Source organism: Aedes aegypti, chromosome 1 (genome assembly GCF_002204515.2).
Source record: "Aedes aegypti strain LVP_AGWG chromosome 1, AaegL5.0 Primary Assembly, whole genome shotgun sequence".
NCBI classification, from domain to species: Eukaryota; Metazoa; Arthropoda; class Insecta; order Diptera; family Culicidae; genus Aedes; species Aedes aegypti.
Window position 1 is genome coordinate 280137278 of NC_035107.1, and position 25867 is coordinate 280163144.

The window sequence follows — 25867 nt, forward strand, 5'->3', positions numbered from 1 at the left end:
CTTCGTCGTTGACCAGTGCCGATCACTTCCCGCGCCGTTGTTGTCACAGCTTCGTGGATAGGGTCCCACAGGCTGTCGACGTCTCCAGCAACGTTGACTCTTCCCAACTTCTCGTCTAGTTGCTGACGGTACTGCGCAGCTACCCCATCAGTCGACAAGCGTTGTATATTGAAGCGTAGCGTTCTGTGTGTTGCGGAACTCGTGCCGCTGGATAACCGCGCCCGAATTTTAGCTACAACGAGATAATGATCCGAGTCGATATTAGGGCCTCGGAAGGTCCTGACATCAATGACATCTGAGAAATGTCGCCCATCAACCAGCACGTGGTCTATTTGGGAGCAGGCATCGCCACTCGGGTGTCGCCAGGTGTGTTTGCGGATATTCTTTCGCGCGAAGTATGTACTGCTGATTGCCATCCCTCTAGCAGCAGCGAAGGTTACTAGTCGCAGGCCATTATCATTGGTGACGGAATGACTAGGGTTCAAATCCTGGTCAAACTTTTACATCTTTTTATTAACTTTTAACGGTTATATCGATTGCTAGACCTCGATTTTTAGCAGTTTCCGGCTGATTTTATACGTTCAAAATATGTAGGGTGGGTGTATCTGTTGTAGACATAATGGTTCTCTGTTTCGCCATACGTGATATTTAGATTATCTTTAATTCTTTTATTATTCTGTGTGTTTCAGCAATTTGACGTCAATTCTCTATGCTGAAACATTCAACAATGTTCAAAATGTGAAAGTTTTCGAGAAGACACATTTATGGCCAAATAGGGAACAACTATGGCCATAACTGGTAGACTTTTCTTAATTTTACATCATATTTGCAACAGGACTGATGTGCAGCGGAAAAGTGAAGCTAAAAGCCACGCCTACTTGTCCCATGTTCTATGCAAACCTTATGGACCGGGAGACAAATATGCGTAGCACGGCCGTACAGGTGTGTTCCGTTTTGATGAACACAAAAGAGAAACCTCAAATTTTGGGCCGAACATATTCAAATTTAAAAGTGGCGCACTCGACTTGAAGGTGAATTTTCAAGTTAAGTTGTTGTTTCGAACCAATTTTGAAGCTCTTTTCAATTCTTCATTCTCATCAAAAACAATGTTTTGATTTAGTTATTTAAAATAAACATCCAAAATCATGAAAAAAATCAAATTTCTTTGAATTGGTGATTTATTTTCAACGGAGATTACTTTTTTACTGTTTCACTGAAGTTTATAAAGCATCTGATTTTAACTACAAGTTGAACAGTGCATATATTTTTAAATAATTTTAAAAATATTTTTGAATTAAAATTTATACAAACATGCTTTGAGGCCTTTTTGAAAATTTTGATATGAGAAGAACCAGTTTCAGCTTAAGTATTAACGTTTTACCGAAGGTGATTAGAAGGAAAAAGATAACCGACTCCCGTCTTTTCAAGGCGACATGAAAAGCGCCGCTCTAGTGAGTCAAAAGCAAACTAATACGTAACGTTCACCTAGTGTCCATCATATGGGTAAGTATTCGTTTATGATATTCACGAGCGAAAAAAGTTACACTGCTAACCCGGGATTGTTCGATATTGTCAATCAGCTCTGAATGCCATGAAATGTATGAAAAGAAGAAAAAATTAATTCAGCATGTGTCAAGAAGTAATTTTTTTAGCATGTGTCAAAACAACCTTTTTCTAAAAATAAATTTTGTGTTGGTTCATAAGATCCTGATTTTGTGTAAGTCTTTCCCAATTCTATGTGACTTTTTTTAAAGTGTTTATTTTGATTTCTTCCTCTTCTATCGTCGTTTTTTAATTGCACGATGATTTGAATGTAGCCGAAAATAATGTTTACGCGCTTTTCACTCAACAGGTGGCAGTGGTGTTACTTGAATAGCGTGTCGCCGGTAAAACATATGGCAAAACAAAGAGTCATTCATCTTTTTCCTTCTAACCATCTTTGGTTTTACTGCAAATATAGTATGTTCCGTTGAAAATTCATGATTTTGGGCACTTTTGTTAAATTGTCGGTTAAGTATTCGTGAAGTTATAATCAAACAAAGATTATTTCTTCAGTTAAAAAAATCGAAAAAAAACTACTTTTAAAACTTGTTATGGTTTTAAAAATGTGATGGTGAATATCTTTTCGTATATTTCATTTTGAAGAGAATGATGCTAAAAGCTTCAAAATTGGTTTGAAAATAACAAAGTTATGAAAACTTCACTGAAGGTCATATTTTATAACTTGAAAATTCATCTTCAAATCGCTTTCGCCATCTCTAAATCTTGATATTGTTGGCTTTAAATTTGAGGTTTGTTCATTTATGTAATGTAAATTGTGAAGAGTAAACGAATTTTTGATTTGGCGATGTGTTGATAAAAACGTCGAAAGGACAAAACGTCGAAAAGAAAATTGATATTAAAATTGAAGGAAACGTAATTTTTCGGACGAATGATTCTGCTCCGAAAGAATAAATAATTTATTACACTGCGGAACACGTTTTTGTCTCCAGCATCAAAATACCGCTTTTCACTTAATTAAGGGTTGCTGAATCCATTGCCGTTTTCAGAAATATCATAGCACGTCTAGTTTTTGAGATATCGACTGTTGAAAATGCAAAAAATGACTATTTCAGCCAACTTGCATGCAAGTTTGCCAGCTTGTAAGGTAATATATTGGCTTAATTTGCCACAGAATTTAAACTTTATGGGTATAACAATACATATCATTAAAGTTTGTAATACTTTCGATACGGAAAAGTTATTTTTTGATGGTTTAGAGAATTGTTGTATTTTGCCATAAGGTACCGCGGGGCAAGTGGGTAAATGGGGTAAGTGAAAATAATGTGTATATTTTACTGAATAAGTGAATTAACGTTTCAAAATCATGCCTAAACTGTTGAGGCCATTCAGAGCATTACGGTAGGTAAGAGATTCCTGAGATTTTTCAACCATTATTGCATTATAGAGCGAAAGATTGTTAACCTGTTAACTGGTACTCCGTAACAAGTTGGCGGCGTTCAATGTTATTTTAATATTTTCAGTGGAAAAAAGTTGCGGAAAAAATATTCTGTACCACTTCTAAGTTGTCCCCTCTGACAGTTTTAAACCGCAATAAAAAAAAGTTTTAGAATTAATACGACATAGACCTAAAAATAACTAAATTGAAACACCGTCAATTTTCCAATCACGTGGGGCAAGTGAAAAGTTTCTCATTAGAGATTGAATTTGTGTTTTGTCTCTAGGTAGCTATAAGTACAAAAGGTTCGGAATTATCATAGAACAGCAGAACGTGCTTATAATTCAAGAAACACTATACTCAAAGCGTTAAAAGCTATTATCATGGCCAAATCATGGAACTTCTCTAAAAATCAGGTTGCCAAATATTAAGATATTGATATGTTTACTTCGGACAGCCAATTAAAAGGAAGACGTTGATTGGAAAGCTCCAATATAAGAGAACGCACGGAAATCTCGTGGAATGTCTATGTAACGCTAGTTCAAAACATAAAAATGGGGTATAGGTGTATCCACATAAAAAAGTTTCTAAATACTTTATTGAAGGATTCCGTTTGATTTCTTTTGAAGAGTTATCGGACGTCATATCCGATTTTCTTAAAAACAAATAACGAGCGGTGGAAAATCTACAGAGCAGAAATGCAATTGCTGTCCCATGATGTAAGAACTAACATTGGAAATGTTGCATTTATAATGTTGTCGAATCATTTCAAAAAACATAACTGAACAGAAGAAAATTCAAGTAACAAGAATAAAATTTTCTTTGTATACATGTTACTTATGTTATTGTTCATTGAGACGCCTTAACAAATGTTAAAGGTAATAGAAATCGTGAATGTAACTGTTAGTTTTTGGATTTATTGCCCAAAACGATAAACTTTTCACTTGCCCAAAAACTTTTTCTGTACTTTTTTCTTTAATTTTACATAAAAATCAATTTCAGTATACTTCTTATATTTGGTGGGAGTCATGCTAAAAAATATATACGACCTCATTTGTTTAAATTTAAGGTCTCTAGAATTTGAAGAATCCCAACTATGCAAAATCCATTACCCACTTGCCCCATGGTACCTTATAGAAGAAACGAAGAATTTTGTATGGAGACTGCAAGCATGTTGAAAAAATCGATTTAATCGATTTAATCGCGCAATTTCAATCAAATTATGTCTGAAATGAAAGTTCAAGTTCTATTTTGCATGTTTGGTGGATTAGATTACAAAAAAAATTGATAAATTGTACTTTAAATTTTATGTAAACATTAATAAAACCAGTGTTTTATACAACTTTGGCGACCTGTAGCTAAAAATTGTGACGTGCTGGAACATTTCTGAGAATGGGACCAGATTCAGCAACCCCAAATCTACTAGAGACACATAATTTGATCCTTGAGACACGCAAAAATGTCATTTTTGTTACGCTGTGTTATGATCAAAACTTTATTCATTGCAAATTTAATAGATCCCGATATGAAAACAGAGGTCTGACAAACAATTTCAACATTCACCGCTTTCGTTGTTTTGTCTCTTTTGACGTTTTGGGACTCAACGGTTTTGTCTTTCGACATTTTGTCCCTAAACCAGTATAAAGTAAGAAATTCGTAAAAGAAAATCAGGGTTATAATTATGTTTCAGGAAAATGCAACGTCTAGATGTGGAAATACTGATCCGAGATATTCGGCAAAGTTGAAGCATGGATTGAGAAATTTTTCCAAATGACCATTTATGTATTCTGGGAATAAACTGAAAATGAAACTTGAGCAGAATAGAAAAATAGAATCAAAGACAAATTAGAATAGAATGCTTAGCAAAATAAGAATACTCTTCAACTGTAATCCAGTTTTTCATGAAAGGTTCCAAATTCGGTCGTATCTGGCTACACTGCTCAAGTGAAATCGATAAAACTCAATACAGTCGAAGTTTGTTATGACGGCATCCCAGGGGATCGCCGTAATAGGAAAAGTCGTTATAAAGAACAATTTTAACATTAAAATATTTTCCAAGCGATCGAAAAATGTCGCCAAGGCCACTAGTTCTGAATGAAATCACTATGATAATTCTTGAAGCTTTTTTTCAGGGAATCCGAGACTTGAAATTCTTGAAGATCCTGTTGGACTCGTTATAGTCTCTGAAGGTTTTTTTGGAGTCTGTACAATTTTTCATCAGGATTCAAAGCAAGTAGAATGAGCAAAAAAGATACATCTGAGACCATTTGCTTAAAAAAGATACTTTAGAAACCTTCCAATAAAAAATGAGCCTTCTTAGAGACTTGCATTAAAATAGAGATTAGGTATCTAAAGAGAAAACTACTACCAGCCTTATCTTTAGGATTAATCATTGGATCATCTTTTGTTAGCATTCATATTAAAATAAATATGAGTACCCTGCATATTCATATTATATTTAAATGAATTTTGTTAGACACATTTGACATCAATAGACCAAAAGGCAAGCATTTACAACCAGAGAGTTGTAATTTCCTCATCTATTTCTAGATAACAAATGGATGAACAGTAAAAAATCTGTGAATCTGCGTAGTTTTTGTGACCCGGCTAATCGCAAAAGTTTTCAGGAGAAACTTAAGGTGAAGATGAATCGAAGCCAAACCTCAAATTTTCAAGAGCACGAATCTGGAGAACCAAACATCCATTTAAGCTGAAAACTTAATCGATTGGTCACCAGCTGGTGGTAATTAATCGATAAGGTATTCAGCTCAAACGGATGTTTGGTTCTCCAGATCCGTGCTCTTGAAAATTTGAACTTTGGCTTTGATTCATCTTCACCTTAAGATGCTTGAAAAATGTTTCATTGTGCAGAAACTCCATTAAATATTTCACTGGATTTTATTCAGAAATTTTGCATACAAAAATCTTTCAATTTGCTCTAAATATTTTTATGTATGATGCCACAAAATATGAGTCGGAATTTTGTCAAATAATGTTTCATGAATTAACTAAGAACTATTTCCAGAAATTTTCACGTCAATTCTGAATCGGTCAACAACTTCTAGAGAGTGCGATGTGGGAGTTCTAAAAATTGCTCTAAAAATCATCCAAGAGGTTCAGCAATGCTTTGATAGATTATATCAAGAGTGATCACACGTTCAGAAATCCCTTACACCATCAACACGATACGACTAATATTAGATCAATCCAATACATTATCAAAAAATTCTACAATAATCTTCTGATAATTCTCTGTGGTTGTTCCAGAAACTTCTCAAGAATTACATCCAAGCTTTTGCAGATTTTTTTTTCTGGGTCATGGGTAGGACAATCCTTTGACTGTCCTACCCAGGTGTTTTTGTGCGTAGTACATGTCCTACCTGTCCTACCCACTTCCCGCACCACTGCACTATGGTCCAGGAATCAGTTTTACGCGGAAAGATGCATTTTAAGCTTTAGAATGAAACATTAGACAAAAACGGTCTTCTACAAAGTTGTTTGTGTTAGTTAAGCCCTTTGTTTGGTGTTATTGAAAATTAGGGTGGACCACATTTTCATAGAAATTGTGTAACTAACTTTCTTATTTGTAGAAATTATATTATACATGCTTCAGCAAAGTTGTAGACCATTCAATTTCAAGCAACTTTGCTTAAAAAAGTTTTTTTGTATCTCTTAAATTGACCGATTTAGAGCTTTTTTCCTACGGTGACATAGGGTGGTCCGAACAAAACTGGTTTTCTGGCTCTAGAGTTTTCAATTCAAATTTCTCATCAAAGTAGTCTATGAAACAATTTCAGAGCTTTACAAAATGCGTAATTTGGTGAGTGAAGAAACTCGCTATCTCCTTCCGTTTAGGAGTTATTGTTGTTTTTCTCTCAAAAACATGCCTACTTTGATTGTGAATATCTCTGATTGGGGCAAATATAAAAAATATCTTTTGACGGCATTCAAAAGACAAAATAAAATTGTATGTTATATCAAAAAATTACAGATGTGTTATTTTTGTAACTCTAATAAAATGCCTTGAAAAACAAAGGATTTTAAGTAGAAAAACTTTAATAACTTTTGAACCAAAATAGATATCATCAATATTTTTGCATGAAAATGTGTGTTTTGTTAAGTTCTAAAAGTCGTTCATAGACGACTTTGACGAGAAAATAATATTAAAAAAACTAGAGTTGAAAAACTTTTTTTTGTTGGACCACCCTGCGATGATTAGGAAAAAATGCTCTAGATTGGTCAAATTTTGAGCTACAGAAAAACTTTTTTTGGCAAAGTTGATCAAAATTTCAAGTTCTACCGCTTTGTCTAAGAGCATATACCAGTATTTTTGCAAATAAAAAAGTTGATTATATGATATGTGTGATATTGTGGACCACCCTAGTTTCAAATGACACAGTATGTAAGCTTACATTTTAAGAAACAATTTTGTAGAAGACCATTTTTGTCTAAAATTTCATTTTCATGCTCAAAATGCAAAATAATAAAGAAATACATACTATGAAAATCTTCAAAATAGTTTTAGAGCCCTATGTTTCTTATTTTAGATTTCTCGTCAAAGTCGTCTATGAACGACTTTAAGAACTTAATAAAACGCAAATTTTCATGCAAAAATATTGATGATATCTATTTTGGTTCAAAAGTTATTAAAGTTTTTCTACTTAAAATCCTTTATTTTTCAAGGCATTTTATTAGAGTTACAAAAATAACACATCTGTAATTTTTTGATATAATATACAATTTTATTTTGTCCTTTGAATGCCGTCAAAAGATATTTTTTATGTTTGCCCCAATCAGAGATATTCACAATCAAAGTAGGCATGTTTTTGAGAGAAAAACAACAATAACTCCTAAACGGAATAAGATAGCGAGTTTCTTCACTCACCAAATTACGCATTTTTTAAAGCTCTGAAAGTGTTTCATAGACTACTTTGATGAGAAATTTGAATTGAAGACTCTAGAGCCAGAAAACCAGTTTTGTTCGGACCACCCTATGTCACCGTAGGAAAAAAACTCTAAATCGGTCAATTTAAGAGATACAAAAAAACTTTTTTAAGCAAAGTTGCTTGAAATTGAATGGTCTACAACTTTGCTGAAGCATGTATAATATAATTTCTACAAATAAGAAAGTTAGTTACACAATTTCTATGAAAATGTGGCCCACCCTAATTTTCAATAACACCAAACAAAGGGCTTAACTAATACAAACAACTTTGTAGAAGACCGTTTTTGTCTAATGTTTCATTCTAAAGCTCAAAATGCATCTTTCCGCGTAAAACTGATTCCTGGACCACTGTGCACTGGTGGAAGTGCTCATAACAACACTAAGCTGAGAGGCAGGCTCTGTCACAGTGAGTACGTAATGCCAAGAAGAAGAGTAATATCGCAATCTAAAGTAGCAAACCTACAAATTTCATAAAAATGAAATACATATAAAAATTAGAAAATCTATTAATAGCCAGGAATTTGGCCCAGTTACTCCTAAGTGGAACGACCCGAACCAGTAAGCGAGCGCGTTCGGGTCGGGTAATTCCTGGTGGAGATGAGATGACGACGACGCCCGACCGGCGATGATGACGATGATTGGGTGGGTGGTGGTTAGAGCACATGCTTCCCGAACAGCTGTGCAGAGTGGCGAAAAGATGATGGGAGAGCTTTTCGAATGGACGTCCATTAACTGCGTTACGGGTGAAAGTGAATGGTGGCATATGAAGCCTAGAGAAAATAAAGTTGATTGTAAATAGCTGCTACCAAGGGTATGGATATATTGAATGCCTCTCAAGATAAAGAAACCGGCGAAAAGCTCCCGAAAAACGTAAAAGCTTTTACTCAATGGATTAAAGCATTGCGTGCAGATATAACAGATAGTGAAACTTTCTGCAAGAACTATGAAATTCAAGAAGAATATTAAGAAACAAGATTTGCTGAATCTTGAAAGCAAAGATATATAGAACGTTTGGAAGCTTTTACAGTAATCATTCAGATCTGGAATCATATAACATATTTTACTATGTCAAGAAACGGTACACATCATGATTAGATTCTAAAAGTATTTCTGCACCAGAACTAATTCACTCATTTGTATATTAGACATTCAAGGATCGCCAAACAACCGGAGGGTTTAGGCCGCTATTTCCTCCTACCGTACATATCCAACCACAACATGTTCTTACATACTTGATATAATAGGATCTCCAAATCAACTTAAATCTCTAATAACTTGATCTACTTTAATATTATCATTCTTTATTAAGTATTTGTTTGGTAAATACTATTCACTAATTTTATTTACTCCTAGCCCTTAAAAATTAACACCTCAATTGGCTAGCCTGAAAACAAGGTTAACAAAAATTTGGATGTGCCTCTGAAATGATATGAGAGAATCAACTTGAAGATCGACTGAAAGATGCCAGATTCTTTTTCACTGTGCATTATTCGCTGTCCCAAATTATTATCGGTCAATAAAGGTAACTGTTCAATGCACACTTTAGTACAAGGTTAGTGAACGACATAAATGGCAACAGATGTGAAACACAGTCCTATTACGCGCTGCCATCCCCTTGACGCCCACCGCAATTTCTCAGCTACTGCCCTATCTATTCTGATGAAATTTGGGAGGTAATAAGCTTCATTCCATAAACATCGAGAAATCAGCTTCATCCCATAAACATCTTCTGAGATGATACGTGGAAGGAAAGAGGGTGGAATCGTCTTATAGAAGACCTGACTCTACATCTACTATGTTTTACAATAAAATGCCAAGGTTAAAGCATATTCCTCTCAAATTCGGATGTAATGCCAAGAAGATAGTTATACCAAACTTGATTTTGATTGAATGGAAGATCAAGAATGTCGACCAAATAGAAGGACCTATACCTACTAATTAGATACAAATTAAACGAGGATTTCGGAATGTTTAGCTCCTATTTAATAATTCAAAATTATTTGCATTAATAGTTGTTATAGTTTATTTTCGTGAAAACATTCTACTTATGATTACAAATTTGTTACTACAATCAGTCTCCTTTCATTCGCTCATACATAATACTCAACATCATTTAGTCTAACTCTCATTCAGTCTCGTATCTCAACTCAATTTAGTCAACTTCCTCAACGGTTGGCCCCGTTCGACCACCGAAACCTCCTGCCTGCTGTCCACAGCTAGAGGCTCCAGCTCCAGCCGCTCCTCCCTGATGCAACCGAGTCATGATTGGACTACAGACTCGACTCAGCTCTTGCATCTTGTGCTCGAACTCGTCCTTCTCGGCCATCGTATTGCCGTCCAGCCATCGGAGCGTTTCGTCGCATTTGTCCTTCACGGTGTTCTTGTCCGACTCGCTCAGTTTGTCTCCGGCCGATTCGAGGGATTGCTTCAACTGGAAACAGTAACCTTCCAGTTGGTTCCTGGCAGAGACACGCTCCCGTTGCTTTTCGTCTTCTTCGCGGTATTTTTCTGCGTCGGACACCATTCGATCGATATCGGCTTGGCTCAGACGGCCCTTGTCGTTCTTGATTGTGATGTTCTTTTCCTTTCCGGTACTCTTCTCCTTGGCTGATACATTCAGAATACCGTTGGCGTCCATATCGAATGTGACCTCAATCTGAGGCACGCCTCTCGGAGCTGGCGGAATGCCTGATAGGTCGAACTGTCCCAGACGGTTGTTGTCTCTGGTCATGGCACGTTCTCCTTCGAACACCTGGATCGATACTCCTGGCTGGTTATCTGCATAAGTCGAAAATATCTGAGTCTGCTTGCATGGGATTCGGCTGTTGCGTTCGATCAGTTTGGTCATGACTCCTCCAGCTGTCTCGATGCCCAATGAGAGTGGAGCCACATCCACCAACAGCACATCTTGGATCTTCTCGTCCTTGTCTCCACTGAGGATGGCAGCTTGAACCGCAGCACCGTATGCCACTGCTTCATCCGGGTTGATTGATAAATTCAGCGATTTGCCACAGAAGAAGTTCTGCAGCAGATTTTGTACTTTTGGAATGCGAGTTGATCCTCCAACCAGAACGATGTCGTGGATTGAACGCTTGTCCATTTTGGCGTCGGACAGAGCCTTCTCGACTGGTTGAAGTGTGGAACGGAACAGATCCGAGCACAGTTCCTCAAAGCGTGCCCGGGAGATTTTCGTATAGTAGTCGATGCCATCGATCAGGGCATCGATTTCAATCGTAGCTTCAGTGCTGGATGACAATGTGCGCTTCGCTCGTTCACATGCCGTTCTCAATCGTCGCAGAGCACGAGGATTGTTTGAGATGTCTTTCTTGAACTTACGCTTGAATTCCTCAACGAAGTGTGACACCATGCGATTGTCGAAGTCTTCTCCTCCCAGATGGGTATCACCAGCTGTGGCTCTTACCTCAAATAACGATCCTTCGTCGATGGTCAGAATGGAGACGTCGAATGTTCCACCACCCAAATCGAAGATCAAGACGTTTCGTTCGCCTTTGAGATTCTTGTCCAGACCGTAGGCCAATGCAGCTGCCGTTGGTTCATTGATGATTCGCATCACATTGAGTCCTGCAATGGCTCCGGCGTCTTTTGTGGCCTGTCGCTGGGAATCGTTGAAATAGGCTGGAACTGTGATGACTGCATTTTTGACACTTTTTCCCAAATAGGCTTCGGCAGTTTCTCTCATCTTGACCAGAACCATGGAGCTGATTTCTTCCGGAGCGAATCGTTTCTTCTCTCCCTTGAACTCGACTTCGATCTTCGGTTTTCCAGCATCGTTGAACACCTTGAATGGCCAGTGTTTGATATCGGCCTGGATTTTTGGATCGTCGAACCGTCGTCCAATCAATCGTTTGGCGTCGAAAACGGTGTTCTGTGGGTTGAGGGCCACCTGGTTCTTGGCGGCATCGCCAATAAGCCGCTCTGTGTCCGAGAATGACACATAGCTGGGGGTTGTTCGATTTCCCTGGTCGTTGGCGATGATTTCCACCTTGCCGTGTTGGAACACTCCCACACAGGAGTAGGTCGTTCCCAAATCAATACCGATTGCAGACATTTTTGCTTTTGTACTGATGTTTAACACTTTTTGATTCGAAATAATACACTTTTACACTGTATTCACTTATTTCACTGTTTTAACTTGTTTCACGTTGAATTTTGGTTTTCACTTGCGTAGATTTGCGTTTTGGCGCTTTATCGCTCTTGCTTGTGATTCGTTCTCTTACTTGAACTGTTATGACGAGAGCTGCTCGAACCGGGCGCTTATATAGTTGAAGCGAGCAGATCTAGAAAATTCGAGTGCTTTCCACGGGTGTTCGAGTACTTTCGTATGAGTATGGGCTCGAACGATGACGGTGTCTTCGCTTTTCGTTAGGTCATATTCGCACTGTTTCAATGTGTTCGTTCAATGGACGCTGTTTTAGACTGGTTCAAAATTATAAAATATATTGCTTCTGGAATTTGCTCAAGCGGTACCCGCATAGATACGAACCATATTTGTACTGTTTCCCGTAGTGTACTCAACCATTTCCAACCGTATCTGAATAATTTCATACAACATGCCTTGTAACAATAAATGAACCATACGGCGAACGGTTTTGATAGATTGGATAATAGTAAATGAGAAAATAACAATGTGGGGAATAGGCGGTTAAGTTATGTAACCATTTGAAAACGACGATTTTTTCAAACAAAATTTTTCATGAACAGTTTGCCGAAAGGTAGATATACCATCCATTTTTCGCTAAATTTATGGTATGGTAAACAGTTAAGAAACATTAAAACCATAAAATTCTAAGAAAATGAATAATGTTTGGTTAATTGTTGATTAATTGTACTTTATGTGCTTTTTACTGTATTCAGTATTATTCTTTTAAATTTATACCATTAAAAAAATAAATAACCCATTTCGAGCATCTTAAGCAGTATTACAAATCGTATGGCAAATTTAACTATTTTCATAACTCGCCATACGATTTGTAAATCTGCTGAAGATATTTTTAGAAGAAATAAAGGAAAAAATGTAGGAAATAATACAATAAGTAATTATTTGTACGAAACATTATTTTGATACGTTCAGCTCCGGTCATTTATTTACAAAAGAACACTTTCAAATGAACAAAATCTGCATTGATAACATATTGCATTATTCCACATTAAGAAAAATTTAGACTATTAATTGTTTTATTCTCCACTAACATCGGGTGTACACTATTTTGCTGACCGCAATGAAAAAGTTTCCGATAGATTCCTAGTTGGCATCTTCCGAGCAGCTTATAGCTTATAGCTTATAGCCAATCTTTTAACAGCTTCTTTACGGGAATGTGTCTCGGAAAACATTGAACTCCAAGCTTTCCATATTCTTGTGGGGGTAACAGCAGCAGCAGTCTGGTTCCGGTAATTTTTCTGGGGTGGAGGGTTCAATTGGTTCCGCATCAGTTTCCGTCGTAAAGAAATCTGCATCAAAGCCTGTTAGTATTAAAAAAATGAAATGAGTCATGTGTTACCTGTGATTAGTTCGATTTATTACTTACCATTACTACTATTAAATCGAATAACTCTTGGTGTTCTGCTCAAAAACTACAAATATTTTCCAAATACAAACCAGAAAATTTTTTTCACTTTGTTTACTCTTGTTCTGAATGATTAAAACACACACGCTAGAAAACTATCACATCAGCTTTTATTTTATTATATTCATACCTAAATTATTTATTTTAATTATCTGTTTTCACGCAATTTGTTCAAAAAGTGCTAAAACACAATGAAAAAATATTTTCAGATCAAGTTATTCAATAAAACTAAAATTTTAGTATGTCACTTTGCAAAAATCACATAGCTGTTATGGAATTTTTCAAGAGTGGGTGTTACGACACGCTCACGAATCTGCTCACGAATACTATAGCGGGTAACTGTTTCCCAAACAGTAATGTTAAGGTAAAATAAAGTAAAAGACACATGTGTGTAAGTGTGTTGCGCAAATAGCAGTATGAACAATTCCACAGATGGTTGTTTTATAATGCTACAATTTCACACAAGTCTTCATTCCCATATAATTTAACAATTTCTGAACAGTATCATATACTGTCACTATTTTCCATACATTACAAAAACAGTTTTTAATAGTCTAGAGCTGTGGAATTCATATAGTCCAACAAAAAATGTACCGTTTGTGATATATTGACCCTAACAGATAAAAGATTCTTATTGTTTGAAAAATACGACAAATTGTATTTTTCTATGCGGGTATATATCAAGAAAGGAATAGGAATTCCAAAACAAAAATGATGAATTAAATTACAACAGCATACAAAAGAAAGTCATATGGGTTACATGAGTATAAAAATAAGATATTCAATATACAGTGCTCTGAACAACAGCGCATGTCGATTTTCATACTAGAAGCTCATACTAGAAACTAGAGCATGCCAGTTTTGTCATTTTCCAAATATTTGCACATTCTACCAATCTAAAACGAAATTCCATTTAAGAATTGAAAAATTTCAAGTTTTTCTCCTGGTAAAATTGTTCAAAATAACAGCAATTTGAAATTTTAAAATTTTTGGTTTGAATGTGCGTTTGTTACGTCCATCCGGAATACATCACTTAAAAAGAATCATTCTCTTCTTTAAAGCAACATCCACCTGGTGGACCAGTCTAATGTTATGGTTCGTTCGTTCAGCAGAATATTCGAGGACATTCGCTAACATTCAAGCATGTGTGAGTGCGTATGGTTTGTTTTGATTCGGCTTTTAGGATCATGTTTCGAGAATATGTATCATGCACACGCTTTGCCCGTGGAAAATTGTTGCAATGTGACTCATTGGTTTATATTTTCATCTGTGATCAAATCCTTTCCTACGCTTAAAAATTGGCATGTTATCTACGTCTAAAAATAAACGAATCGATTAGTATGAAGTGAGTGATAAATTTTAATTGATCAATCAGAAACTTTGAACAGTAACCTATCTTTGTCATAAAAATCTAATTCAATACCTCCTTACATTTGGTCGACGTCGATAATATTAGAAGTTTAAATTCTAGAAGCACAAAACATTAGATTTAGAGGATAAAATCTTGAATGTTAAAACTAGACTATCTTCATACAGTAATGAGCTATTCAAACGCCCTCCCAAACTCCACACCTGTACTTTTTACGAAAAAATCATGATGCCTTATGAAAAAAATGCTATTCTAGAATGTTCCGGACTTCTTGAATGAAGTTCTTGAAAATTCCCGAACATTCTTCCTAATCTGCATAATCAATTACAGTTCAGTTATGTCTGTTAGAGATGATTAATTCTTAAATTCTGTTGTATTCATGGCCATTAGTCCCTTTTAGCCAAATGTATTTTTATAGATTACTCAAACTAATGTATACTTTTGGCTCACCCAATTGTTTATTAGGGGTTGACCACTAAAATGTTTTTTTTTTTTCAGATAGTTTCACAACTACTGCTAACTGAAAATCCACGGAAAATTCTGATTGCCTCGCCAGAGTTTGATAGAAGCATTTATGAACTACATCAGCTTCCTCCCTATATCAAATCGAACAAAGTAACAGCAAACACTGTGCAAACAAATCCCGTTCATAAAAAATATTTCTAGTTTATTCTCACCCTCCATGTAATTGTGATGTCTAAATCAAATAAGTGTGAGAACCACTGACTGTCTACCTGTCCCAATCGCTACCCTCATCCACTCACACAAGGCAATAAAGAGCACACACAAAAAACAGCAATCGTTCGTAGGCAGCACTCAGCAGAGACACCGTGAGCAGTCGAGTACCTCCCCGAATCTGCTCGAACCCTCGTGGAAAGCGCTCGAATTTTCTAGATCTGCTCGTTTCCACTATATAAGCGCCCGGTTCGAGCAGCTCTCGTCATAACAGTTCAAGCAAGAGAACGAATCACAAGCAAGAGCGATAAAGCGCCAAAACGCAATCCTACGCAAGTAAAAAGCAAATTTCAACGTGAAACAAATTCAAGCAGTGAAATAAGTGAATACAGTAGAAAAGTGTATTATTTCGAATCAAAAAGTGTTAAACATCAGTACGAAAGCAAAAATGTCTGCAATCGGTATTGATTTGGGAACGACCTACTCCTGTGTGGGAGTGTTCCAACACGGAAAGGTGGAAATCATTGCCAACGATCAAGGAAATCGAACAACCCCCAGCTATGTGTCATTCTCGGACACGGAGCGGCTGATTGGCGATGCCGCCAAGAACCAGGTGGCCCTTAACCCACAGAACACTGTTTTTGACGCCAAAAGATTGATTGGACGACGGTTCGATGACCCGAAAATACAGGCCGATATCAAACACTGGCCATTCAAGGTGTTCAACGATGCTGGCAAACCGAAGATCGAAGTCGAGTTCAAGGGCGAGAAGAAACGATTCGCACCGGAAGAAATCAGCTCGATGGTTCTGGTCAAGATGAGAGAAACGGCCGAAGCCTATCTGGGAAAAAGCGTGAAAAATGCAGTCATCACAGTTCCAGCCTATTTCAATGATTCCCAGCGACAGGCCACAAAAGACGCCGGAGCCATTGCAGGACTCAACGTGATGCGAATCATCAATGAACCAACGGCAGCTGCATTGGCCTACGGTCTGGACAAGAATCTCAAAGGCGAACGAAACGTCCTCATCTTCGATTTGGGTGGTGGAACATTCGACGTCTCCATTCTGACCATCGACGAGGGATCGTTATTTGAGGTAAGAGCCACAGCTGGTGATACCCATCTGGGAGGAGAAGACTTCGACAATCGCATGGTGTCACACTTCGTCGAGGAATTCAAGCGAAAGTTCAAGAAAGACATCTCAAACAATCCTCGAGCTCTGCGACGACTTAGAACGGCATGCGAACGAGCGAAGCGCACATTGTCATCGAGCACTGAAGCCACGATTGAAATCGATGCCCTGATCGACGGAATGGACTACTATACGAAAATCTCCCGGGCTCGATTTGAGGAACTGTGCTCGGATCTGTTCCGTTCCACACTTCAACCAGTCTAGAAGGCTCTGTCCGACGCCAAAATGGACAAGCGTTCAATCCACGACATCGTTCTGGTTGGAGGATCAACACGCATTCCAAAAGTGCAAAATCTGCTGCAGAACTTCTTCTGTGGCAAATCGCTGAATCTATCAATCAACCCGGATGAAGCAGTGGCATACGGTGCTGCGGTACAAGCTGCCATCCTCAGTGGAGACAAGGACGAGAAGATCCAAGATGTGCTGTTGGTGGATGTGGCTCCACTCTCATTGGGCATCGAGACAGCTGGAGGAGTCATGACCAAACTGATCGAACGCAACAGCCGAATCCCATGCAAACAGACTCAGATATTCTCGACCTATGCAGATAATCAGCCAGGAGTATCGATTCAGGTGTTCGAAGGAGAACGTGCCATGACCAGAGACAACAATCGACTGGGACAGTTCGACCTATCAGGTATTCCGCCTGCTCCGAGAGGCGTTCCTCAGATTGAGGTCACATTCGATATGGACGCCAACGGAATTCTGAATGTTTCGGCCAAGGAAAAGAGTACCGGAAAGGAGAAGAACATCACAATCAAGAACGACAAGGGCCGTCTGAGCCAAGCCGATATCGATCGAATGGTGTCCGACGCAGAAAAATACCGCGAAGAAGACGAAAAGCAACGGGAGCGTGTCTCTGCCAGGAACCAACTGGAAGGTTACTGTTTCCAGCTGAAGCAATCCCTCGAATCGGCTGGAGACAAACTGAGCGAATCGGACAAGAACACCGTGAAGGACAAATGCGACGAAACGCTCCGATGGCTGGACGGAAATACGATGGCCGAGAAGGACGAGTTCGAGCACAAGATGCAAGAGCTGAGCCGAGTCTGTAGTCCGATCATGACTCGATTGCATCAGGGTGGAACGGCCGGAGCGGGAGCCTCTAGCTGTGGCCAACAGGCAGGAGGATTCGGTGGTCGAACGGGACCAACCGTCGAGGAAGTTGACTAAGGAGAAGTGAATGAGACTGAATGTTTTAGTAGAGAATACTATTAGAATAACAAATTTTCTTTGATTGTGATAATTATTTTGAAGCTTCGTAGACTGAATGAATAATCAATTATTTGTGTTGTAATTTATTTTCGTGAAAATATATCTCGCATATTTATTTCGTACTTTCTCATAATTATTTTCATTCTCATTCTCAAACATACCGAACTCAGAATTATTTTCAAAAATCAAAAATATTTACTTGTGACATAGCACGGTGTCGAAATCTCGACTATTATAGATTTTTTTGTTTAAATCTTTTTAATGGAATTGCTGACATAAGCCTTAGAGAATAAGGTTTTTAAAATAATGCTTCTCGATTCAACATTATTGAATAAATAATTGCTGAAATACAATATCTATCATTAGACTAAGCAAAAACATAATTCTCGAAGACTTATTCAAACAGACTCAAGCCAGAAAAGTTAACAAACTTACTTTATCAATCCTACGTGTTTCGCAGACGAAATTCTACACGTTCCGCTCTAAACCAACTCGATTTTTCACTTTTAGAACGATCAATTTCCGGATTTACAAAACGACGAAAGTAAGATTCTCCACTTTCACAACCCAATCGCTACTTTCGCCACTCTGTTTTATGGGAGACAAACTGACTTAGATACGAGTCAAAACAAAACACTACTTGAGTCGATTTTACAATTTTTGTGGGGAATGATAGGAACTACCTAGTGTTTTACCGCAAGCTGATTGCAGGTAAAATTTAAGCGATGTACACGGTAAAAAAAAATAAAAAAGGGGATTCCTTTTTTAACAATTTTAGAAGAAAGGATGTGATTCTTCTTAATCAACTTTCTCAAAACCGTATGATAGTTACTTACGTCGATTTGAAAAAGTAATCGAGAATTCACGAGGCGCAAGCACATAATTCATATAGTATATGGTAAAACGAAGTTCTGTTATTTAGTTCTGGAAAGTCGAAACAACTTCCAGCTACCAACCACCTTGATATAGCCTAATGCCACCAGGAAGAAAAGGTTGAACTGGTTTTGGTCAGTTTTCTGTCCATTAAATAAAAATAATTCAAAACTAGCTGTCACGTCCGATCGTTAGTGAATTTTCTCACATTTTTTTTTGTCAGATTTCACACAAACCATTGTATTAGTGGATCAATCCTAAAGCTTTCAGCAGAGACGATACCAAACATTTTACGTTTTTAAGTCTACTTCAGTAAACTTCTGGCTAGATTACATATGAGCATGAGCATGATCATTGATGGCCGAGCAATAGGGTCCTAAAGGCCTGTCTCAATTTTAGTGCCAAGCGCTTAAGTATAGGCCAAAAACACATGTTTACTCAATTTTTTAATAATTATCTTTTGTTTAAGTCCAAAAGACATTTTTTTAGATTTTGTCACACTCCTTGGCTTAAACTCAAATTTTGGGTGTATTTTGCTTTCCGTGTCCCTTCCGAAATGTCAGATAGGAACAACCCCAGTGTTAAAACTAAAAGCCCTGTTGTGTTTTTGTCGATTAAGCGAACGTCAAACATGATCAAAAGTGCCAAGGTTCATTTATGAACCCAATTTTTAAAGTAAAGTTTAAATATGATGTAGCCGTTATTTGAGCGTGAACAATTGCTAAAATAGTTGCAGTAACATGTTCTTTCGTGTCATTAAATAAAAACAAGATTTCATTAAACATTTTAGGACCCAATTCCCCGTGATTGAGCAGAACACTATAATGTTTTTGGAATCAACGGAACTCGGGAGTAGCTTACCATCTTCAGTGTATAATTTCGAGAATTACAAATATTATAAAGTCAATAACGGCGCCGGCCACGTCTTTACGGCCATCGGGAAGGAAAGGAATGATAGTATGTCATCCATTGTTACTAAATACCAAATATAGGGGGAGATCCCCCAGTGCCGGACAGCACCCAATACCGGACAAAGCCGAAACATTGAGAAATCATGGTCCAATCAAGTTGGTGTATTAGTAGAAAAGAAAGCTATTATGTAGACTAATGATTGCGTAGAATAGCACATCCTTGAAATATGCATGCCTTTTTAAAAAAGTAGAAAAGTTTGAAAATCTTTAAAAAATTGACGTATCCACTTAATTTTGAGCCAATTTAGTAAATATTTTGAATATGAAAAAATACTTTGGATCCTGCAAGCATGATCGAACATAATCCTAATTTGATAGTATGAATGTATTTTGTACCTTAATTGAACTAAATATGGACAAATTACAATTTTGGTTAAGCACCTCCTGTCCCTCAGTTTCGGACAGCTTGATTTGTTATATGATATCTTTGTAATTATTGCATCAGTGTCTCAGAATACTTTAATTTTTCATGGGTTCCGTCGATCATGGTATCAAATATGCAATAAAATTAAGAATAATGAACTTTCAGAACAACATCGTAAAATGTGCTATTTTTCATCATATATGAAAGAGGTTTTTAATAGGCATCTTGCAAACTAAGAAAAACTCAAATTACACTGTTCGACAAAAAAAGTTGATCTGAATGCACAGAGACCGGACAACCCGGGCTTGAAAGTATAAAAATAAACAAAAATAATGGCGTTTTCAGAATGTTCGTGTCTGCCCCAGGTCATTTTTAAAATATATTTGAACTTTTTGCATTTGTTATTTAAAAATCTAATCTAATCAATAAACCGACACAGTGTTTTATATTCAGGACAGCGGAATTCATGTGCCATATAATGTTTAAAACGTTAAGTCCAATATGAAGAGTTGTAATAAGATTTGCAGGAAGCCCTCCCCCTTTTTTTGCACCCTCCCCATTTTTAAAGTATCCCAAATGATGGAATATTTGATGTACAGGGGGTTGTCAAAATAACTGGGACAGGCAAAAATTGGGCCAACTTTGGAATGCTGTAACTTTGACAAAAATTGACCGATTTCAATTCTTTAAGAAGTAATGGACGGGTCAACTAATCTAGTTTTGAGGTGCATCCATGGAGATGAACTATGACCACCGGATACCGGTGATAATCCGGATTTCCGGAAGCATGTCTTATGCAGTAAAATTATGACATGTTTTCAGTAAAGTTCTCATCTAAAAATTCAAAATTTTACTACACATGGAGATAGAAGATCAAATTCTGAAGCGATTGGTGCGCCAAGTATTAAGATCGATCCAGAAACAACCAAGATATGGCCATTTCCCCGGAATCGGTGCCGGTAGTGGATCCGAATTGGGATCAAACAATTTATTCACTCAAAATATGTCGCGCAATATTGTTTTCTCCCTAGCTTATCATAAAATATCCTATTATAAATTAAAAAAGAGTGTTGTACAGATTTGGCCACTCATGGCGCCGCCAAGTGCCCCGAGGGAACCTTGCATAGGGGACATTTCGATTTTGGCACCAAAGCATATCATGCGACGGCTCATTCTTCATGTCTTGTCGTAAATAGGGCAACTGTAGACTCAAAATGGCCTCTTTTGGGACCACCGTAATTTCCCGGAGGAACCTGACATTGGGGACATCCGGTGGTCATAGTTCATCTCCGTGGATGCACCTCAAAACTAGATTAGTTGACCCGTCCATTACTTCTTAAAGAATTGAAATCGGTCAATTTTTGTCAAAGTTACAGCATTCCAAAGTTGGCCCAATTTTTGCCTGTCCCAGTTATTTTGACAACCCCCTGTACATCAAATATTCCATCATTTGGGATACTTTAAAAATGGGGAGGGTGCAAAAAAGGGGGGAGGGCTTCCTGCAAATCTTATTACAACTCTTCATATTGCCTACACTTTTTTATATTAAACTTTGGGAGGGATTATTAGAGTATGTTTAAAACTACAAATGAACTTTAACACTTCACTTTTTGCAAAAAAAAAAAATAAAATACTAAAATCACTAAGGTGAGCAAATACCTTTAAACTCTAATATGTGTTGCTTATCTTGACAGATAGGCCTATTTCGTCTGCGACTTACAGACTTCTTCAGTGTCGAGTGCTCGACACTTAACGTTTAAAACATTTTATGGTACATGAATTCCGCTGTCCTGAATATAAAACACTGTGTCGGTTTATTGATCAGATTAGATTTTTAAATAAAAAATGCAAAAATTTCAAGTATATTTTAAAAATGACCTGGGGCAGACACGAACATTCTGAAAACGCCATTATTTTTGTTTATTTTTATACTGTCAAGCCCGGGTTGTCCGGTCTCTGTGCATTCAGATCGACTTTTTTTGTCGAACTGTGTTATTCTTGTAAATGTAGCAAATGCATTGAATTGGTAATTATAAACTAATCCTATAGTGTACACATTCGATGATAATCAAATTTACAGAATTCGAGGCATTTCCAGATCTTGTCCGGTATTGGGTGAAACCTTTCGAGATCGATCAATTTGGTACTAAAATTCATCATCAAAAAGCAATATCAAAATTCATATTTATATTTTCAAATTTATTTTTGTACACTGTAAAAATGATAATATTTATCATAAATGGGTAACACGAGCCCATAAAACCAATATTTTTCGAATTATGAACTTAGTGGCTTAAGTGTCCGGTACTGGGGGATCTCCCCCTACCTCTGCATCTTCACAGTTATCTAGAGAATTAGTTTTTGTTAGTGGGAAGGGTTCAGAACCTGGAAAAAACCTGGAATTATCAGGGAATTTTTTTTTCAACCTGGAAAAAACTTGGAATTCTCAAGGAAATTCGTGCACAATCAGGGAAATTTTATGAATTAGTAATACATTGTAGAATAGGTTTCTCTTGTGACACAAAATCTCTTCAATAAAAAAATTTTCGGCTACGCCGCTATCAAAACGGTACTTGCGATGTTCAGTCATTTAATTTTTTAGTTATTTTGATTTATTCAGTTTGAAGCATATTTGAACAATGAAGCAGAACTTAAGATTGCCAAGATGGTAAATTTTATTAGTACACGACACTGAAGACGGCCTTACAGTTGAGGTCGAAATACGCGTATCTGTCAAAGGATACAAACTCTAGTGGAATTAAATGGTACTAAATTCGGTTTTTTCATCTACTTGAGATGGTAAATGCAAGTACAGTCCCCAGTCCAGGTGTCGTCCGTGAGCACACGAAACATAAATTTTATAATATTTTTTTGGCTAATCTACAAAAAATATTAAGCTTTGTAGGGAAAAAGCAAAAAATAAAACAAACGCGAAAAACTGTACATTTTTCAAGTGAGTAGATATTTTTTTAGAGTCTTTTTTTTAAAGACACGGACACGTTAATGCTTCCAGTGGGCATTTTGCCCTTTGAAGGAAGCACCACACTAGGCCCACCATAAAGCATAATGATTGATGACCGTACAATTCGTAGTTGCTACTCCGTGATTGACTGTAATAATCAAAATTGCACAGGGAACCAACAGATGTAGCTTGGGAGTAGCATAGCATCTTCAATGTTCCATTTCGAGGACTCCAAGCTTAGTTGTGTCAATAACGGCGCCGGCCACGTCGTTACGGTCATCGGGGAAGGAAAGGAATGTTAGTTTGACGTCCATAGCTACTAGAGACCGAGATCACCTCTGCATCTCCATGGCTTTCACAGGAAGGAGTTTTGTTAGTGGGAGGGTTTAAAAGCTACATGATCAGGATTCACCTTGGTAAGTGATGCGATTCATGTAGCCACAATTTAAAAAGTTATGTATCAAAGCGTCGACATTTTGAATGTTGAACTATTCAAATGTTATTTCTAGTAATTGCGACAAATATAAGAATAAGTATGTGCATCACAATCAAATTAAAATAAGGGCTTATGCCGACACTTATAGTGACGAACCATCTATAGTTTGATTAACGATTGAATAAACGTATAATGATCCAATGTAGCCTTTATACTATAGATTTCGTGTAAAATTGGTAATCGCAAATTTCGTTACACAGAGGATGTGTTCTATGTTTTGGCGACCAAAAACATCAATAGTGGATTAGAAAGAGAGAAGCGGGAACTTAAGGTACGGAAATCTGATACAAAATATGAAACTTATACACTTCCACAGTGAAACAAATTTAAGAATGTAACTAAAAACGTTTGTTTTCCATGCAGATACTCGATAGTCATCGGATCACCAATTAATAAAAATAATTGACGAATAAGCTTTCCAACTGGAACAAACTCACCAACTTCAGTATTTCACATTGGAATTCGCTCAGATACATCTTCTGATTCCGTTCCAATGGGGTACTTGATGAAGTCTTCAGTTTGACAGTCCTCTTGAAGTGTTCTGCTTTTGTATCCTCCGTCGCAGGACACAGTTTCAATAAACACCACTTTTTTATGAGTCTTGTTGCAAGTCTCTTAAAGGTCTACTTTAAATACGGTCCTGGTCATTCGACAGTTCGGTTTTACCGCGACCAGTCGCATTTTCCTACTCGAGGTAGAGTATTTTCTCCGTCGCTAGTGATTTTTTACTGAGTTTTACCCAGTGAGTTGGGCTAAAAGTGCAGTTGGGATCGCGGACCACTACGGAACTGTGGGCATCCATCGTGAAATCGGCCAGGTGAGCTGTTTTTACAGTTAAGAAAGTGGGCAAACGTTTATTGAACAAGTGCTGGCGGCCATTGTGTCCACCATCACGTGTTTCGAGTCGTTATTGGAGCACGTTCACAACTTGATTAACGAACGTTGGTTCGACTACCCACCGCTTGGCGGTGGCGAAGATATCGACATAGTAGGGTCCTTTGGAATTTGAATTGACGGTTGGTGATTCTTAAAAGCTCTGTGTGGCGCGGTAGAAGAATTATTAATTTAGGGTAAACAATATAAATCCATTGCCCGGGAGTGTTATTATTGCGGAAAGTTTCAAAGACGCAAACAACTACTGGTAGTCTCCCGACATGATGTCGGGGGCCTACCCTCATCTCTCTCATTCCCCGGGGGACCCTGGTTCCTCCAATAAAAGGGATGGAAGACACACAGGACCAACCCTGCCAGGATGGGCTGATCCATTGGGCGACCACGGGCAAGTGATCATCCTACGGATTCAAGGGGCCGAACGAAATCTGCCGAATAGACCGACCCTAATCAGGAAGTCGGTCGAAGCATATCTGGGCGTCAAAATTACTGATGCTTACCCGGAAAGGAAAGGAATCTCCTACATGGTTAAGGTACGAAACCAGCGACACGCAGAGAAGCTGAAGGGAATGAAGCAGCTGAGCGACGGATTCCCAATCCAAATCATCGAGCACCCAGTGCTTAATCAGAGCAAATGCGTGATCAGTTGCCGCGAATCGGTTAACTATGAAACGGAGGAGATTCTCGACGAACTAAAGGAGCAGGGAGTTACCGCGGTCCGTCGTATCACACGGCGAGAGGGCAACGAATCCGTACCAACACCGACATTGATCTTGACGATCGACGGAACAGTGACACCGCAAAATATCGACTTCGGTTGGATTCGCTGCAAAACAAGGCCGTACTATCCAGCACCTATGCTATGCTATGGGTGCTTCGACTACGGCCATACGCGTGCCCGATGCCAGCAAAAAACTCCAACGTGCAGCAACTGCTGTGGTGAGCACACACATACACCCGAGGCCCCATGCCAGGAAGCAGTATTTTGCAAACACTGCAAAAAGAGCGACCACCCGGTGTCAAGCAGAAAATGCCCCACGTACGCTAAGGAAGTGGAAATTGGAAAACTTCGGGTCGACATGGGTATCGGATACCCAGCAGCCCGTAGAATCTACGAAAGTGAACACCGCACACAAACTGCCGCCTCCATCGTCGCTGCCGAAATGACCAACGCTTTGCTGAACTGAATGCAAAGTTCGACCGGTTACTCATCGAAACTGGAAAAAAAGACGCGAAACTAAGTGCCTTAATCGCTGAAAATCAAGAAAAGGACGATCAAATTAACGCACTTATCAGTTCGATTAAGGAACGGGACACAATGATCGCAGAAAGGGACATAAGAATAGCAGCCCTGGAGGCTGCGTTTACCTCGGTTAATGAAAGACTGCCGA

At 37.9% G+C, this 25867-nt stretch overlaps 1 protein-coding gene and 1 pseudogene across 1 annotated transcript; one reads left to right on the forward strand and one right to left on the reverse strand.

Moving 5' to 3' along the window:
• Nucleotides 1-9879: 9879 nt before the first annotated feature.
• Nucleotides 9880-12141, reverse strand: LOC110674148 (heat shock protein 70 A1). The gene has a single exon (XM_021837957.1). The coding sequence runs from the start codon at nt 11950-11952 to the stop codon at nt 10036-10038; it is 1917 nt and encodes a 638-aa protein (XP_021693649.1). The 5' UTR covers nt 11953-12141; the 3' UTR covers nt 9880-10035.
• Nucleotides 12142-15772: 3631 nt separating this feature from the next.
• On the forward strand, nt 15773-18034 carry LOC110674149 (annotated as a pseudogene).
• The last annotated feature ends 7833 nt before the right edge of the window (nt 18035-25867 follow it).

Excerpts from the sequence above, each read along its gene's own strand:
- LOC110674148 (XM_021837957.1), bottom strand. The coding sequence starts at position 11,952 with ATGTCTGCAATCGGTATTGATTTGGGAACGACCTACTCCTGTGTGGGA.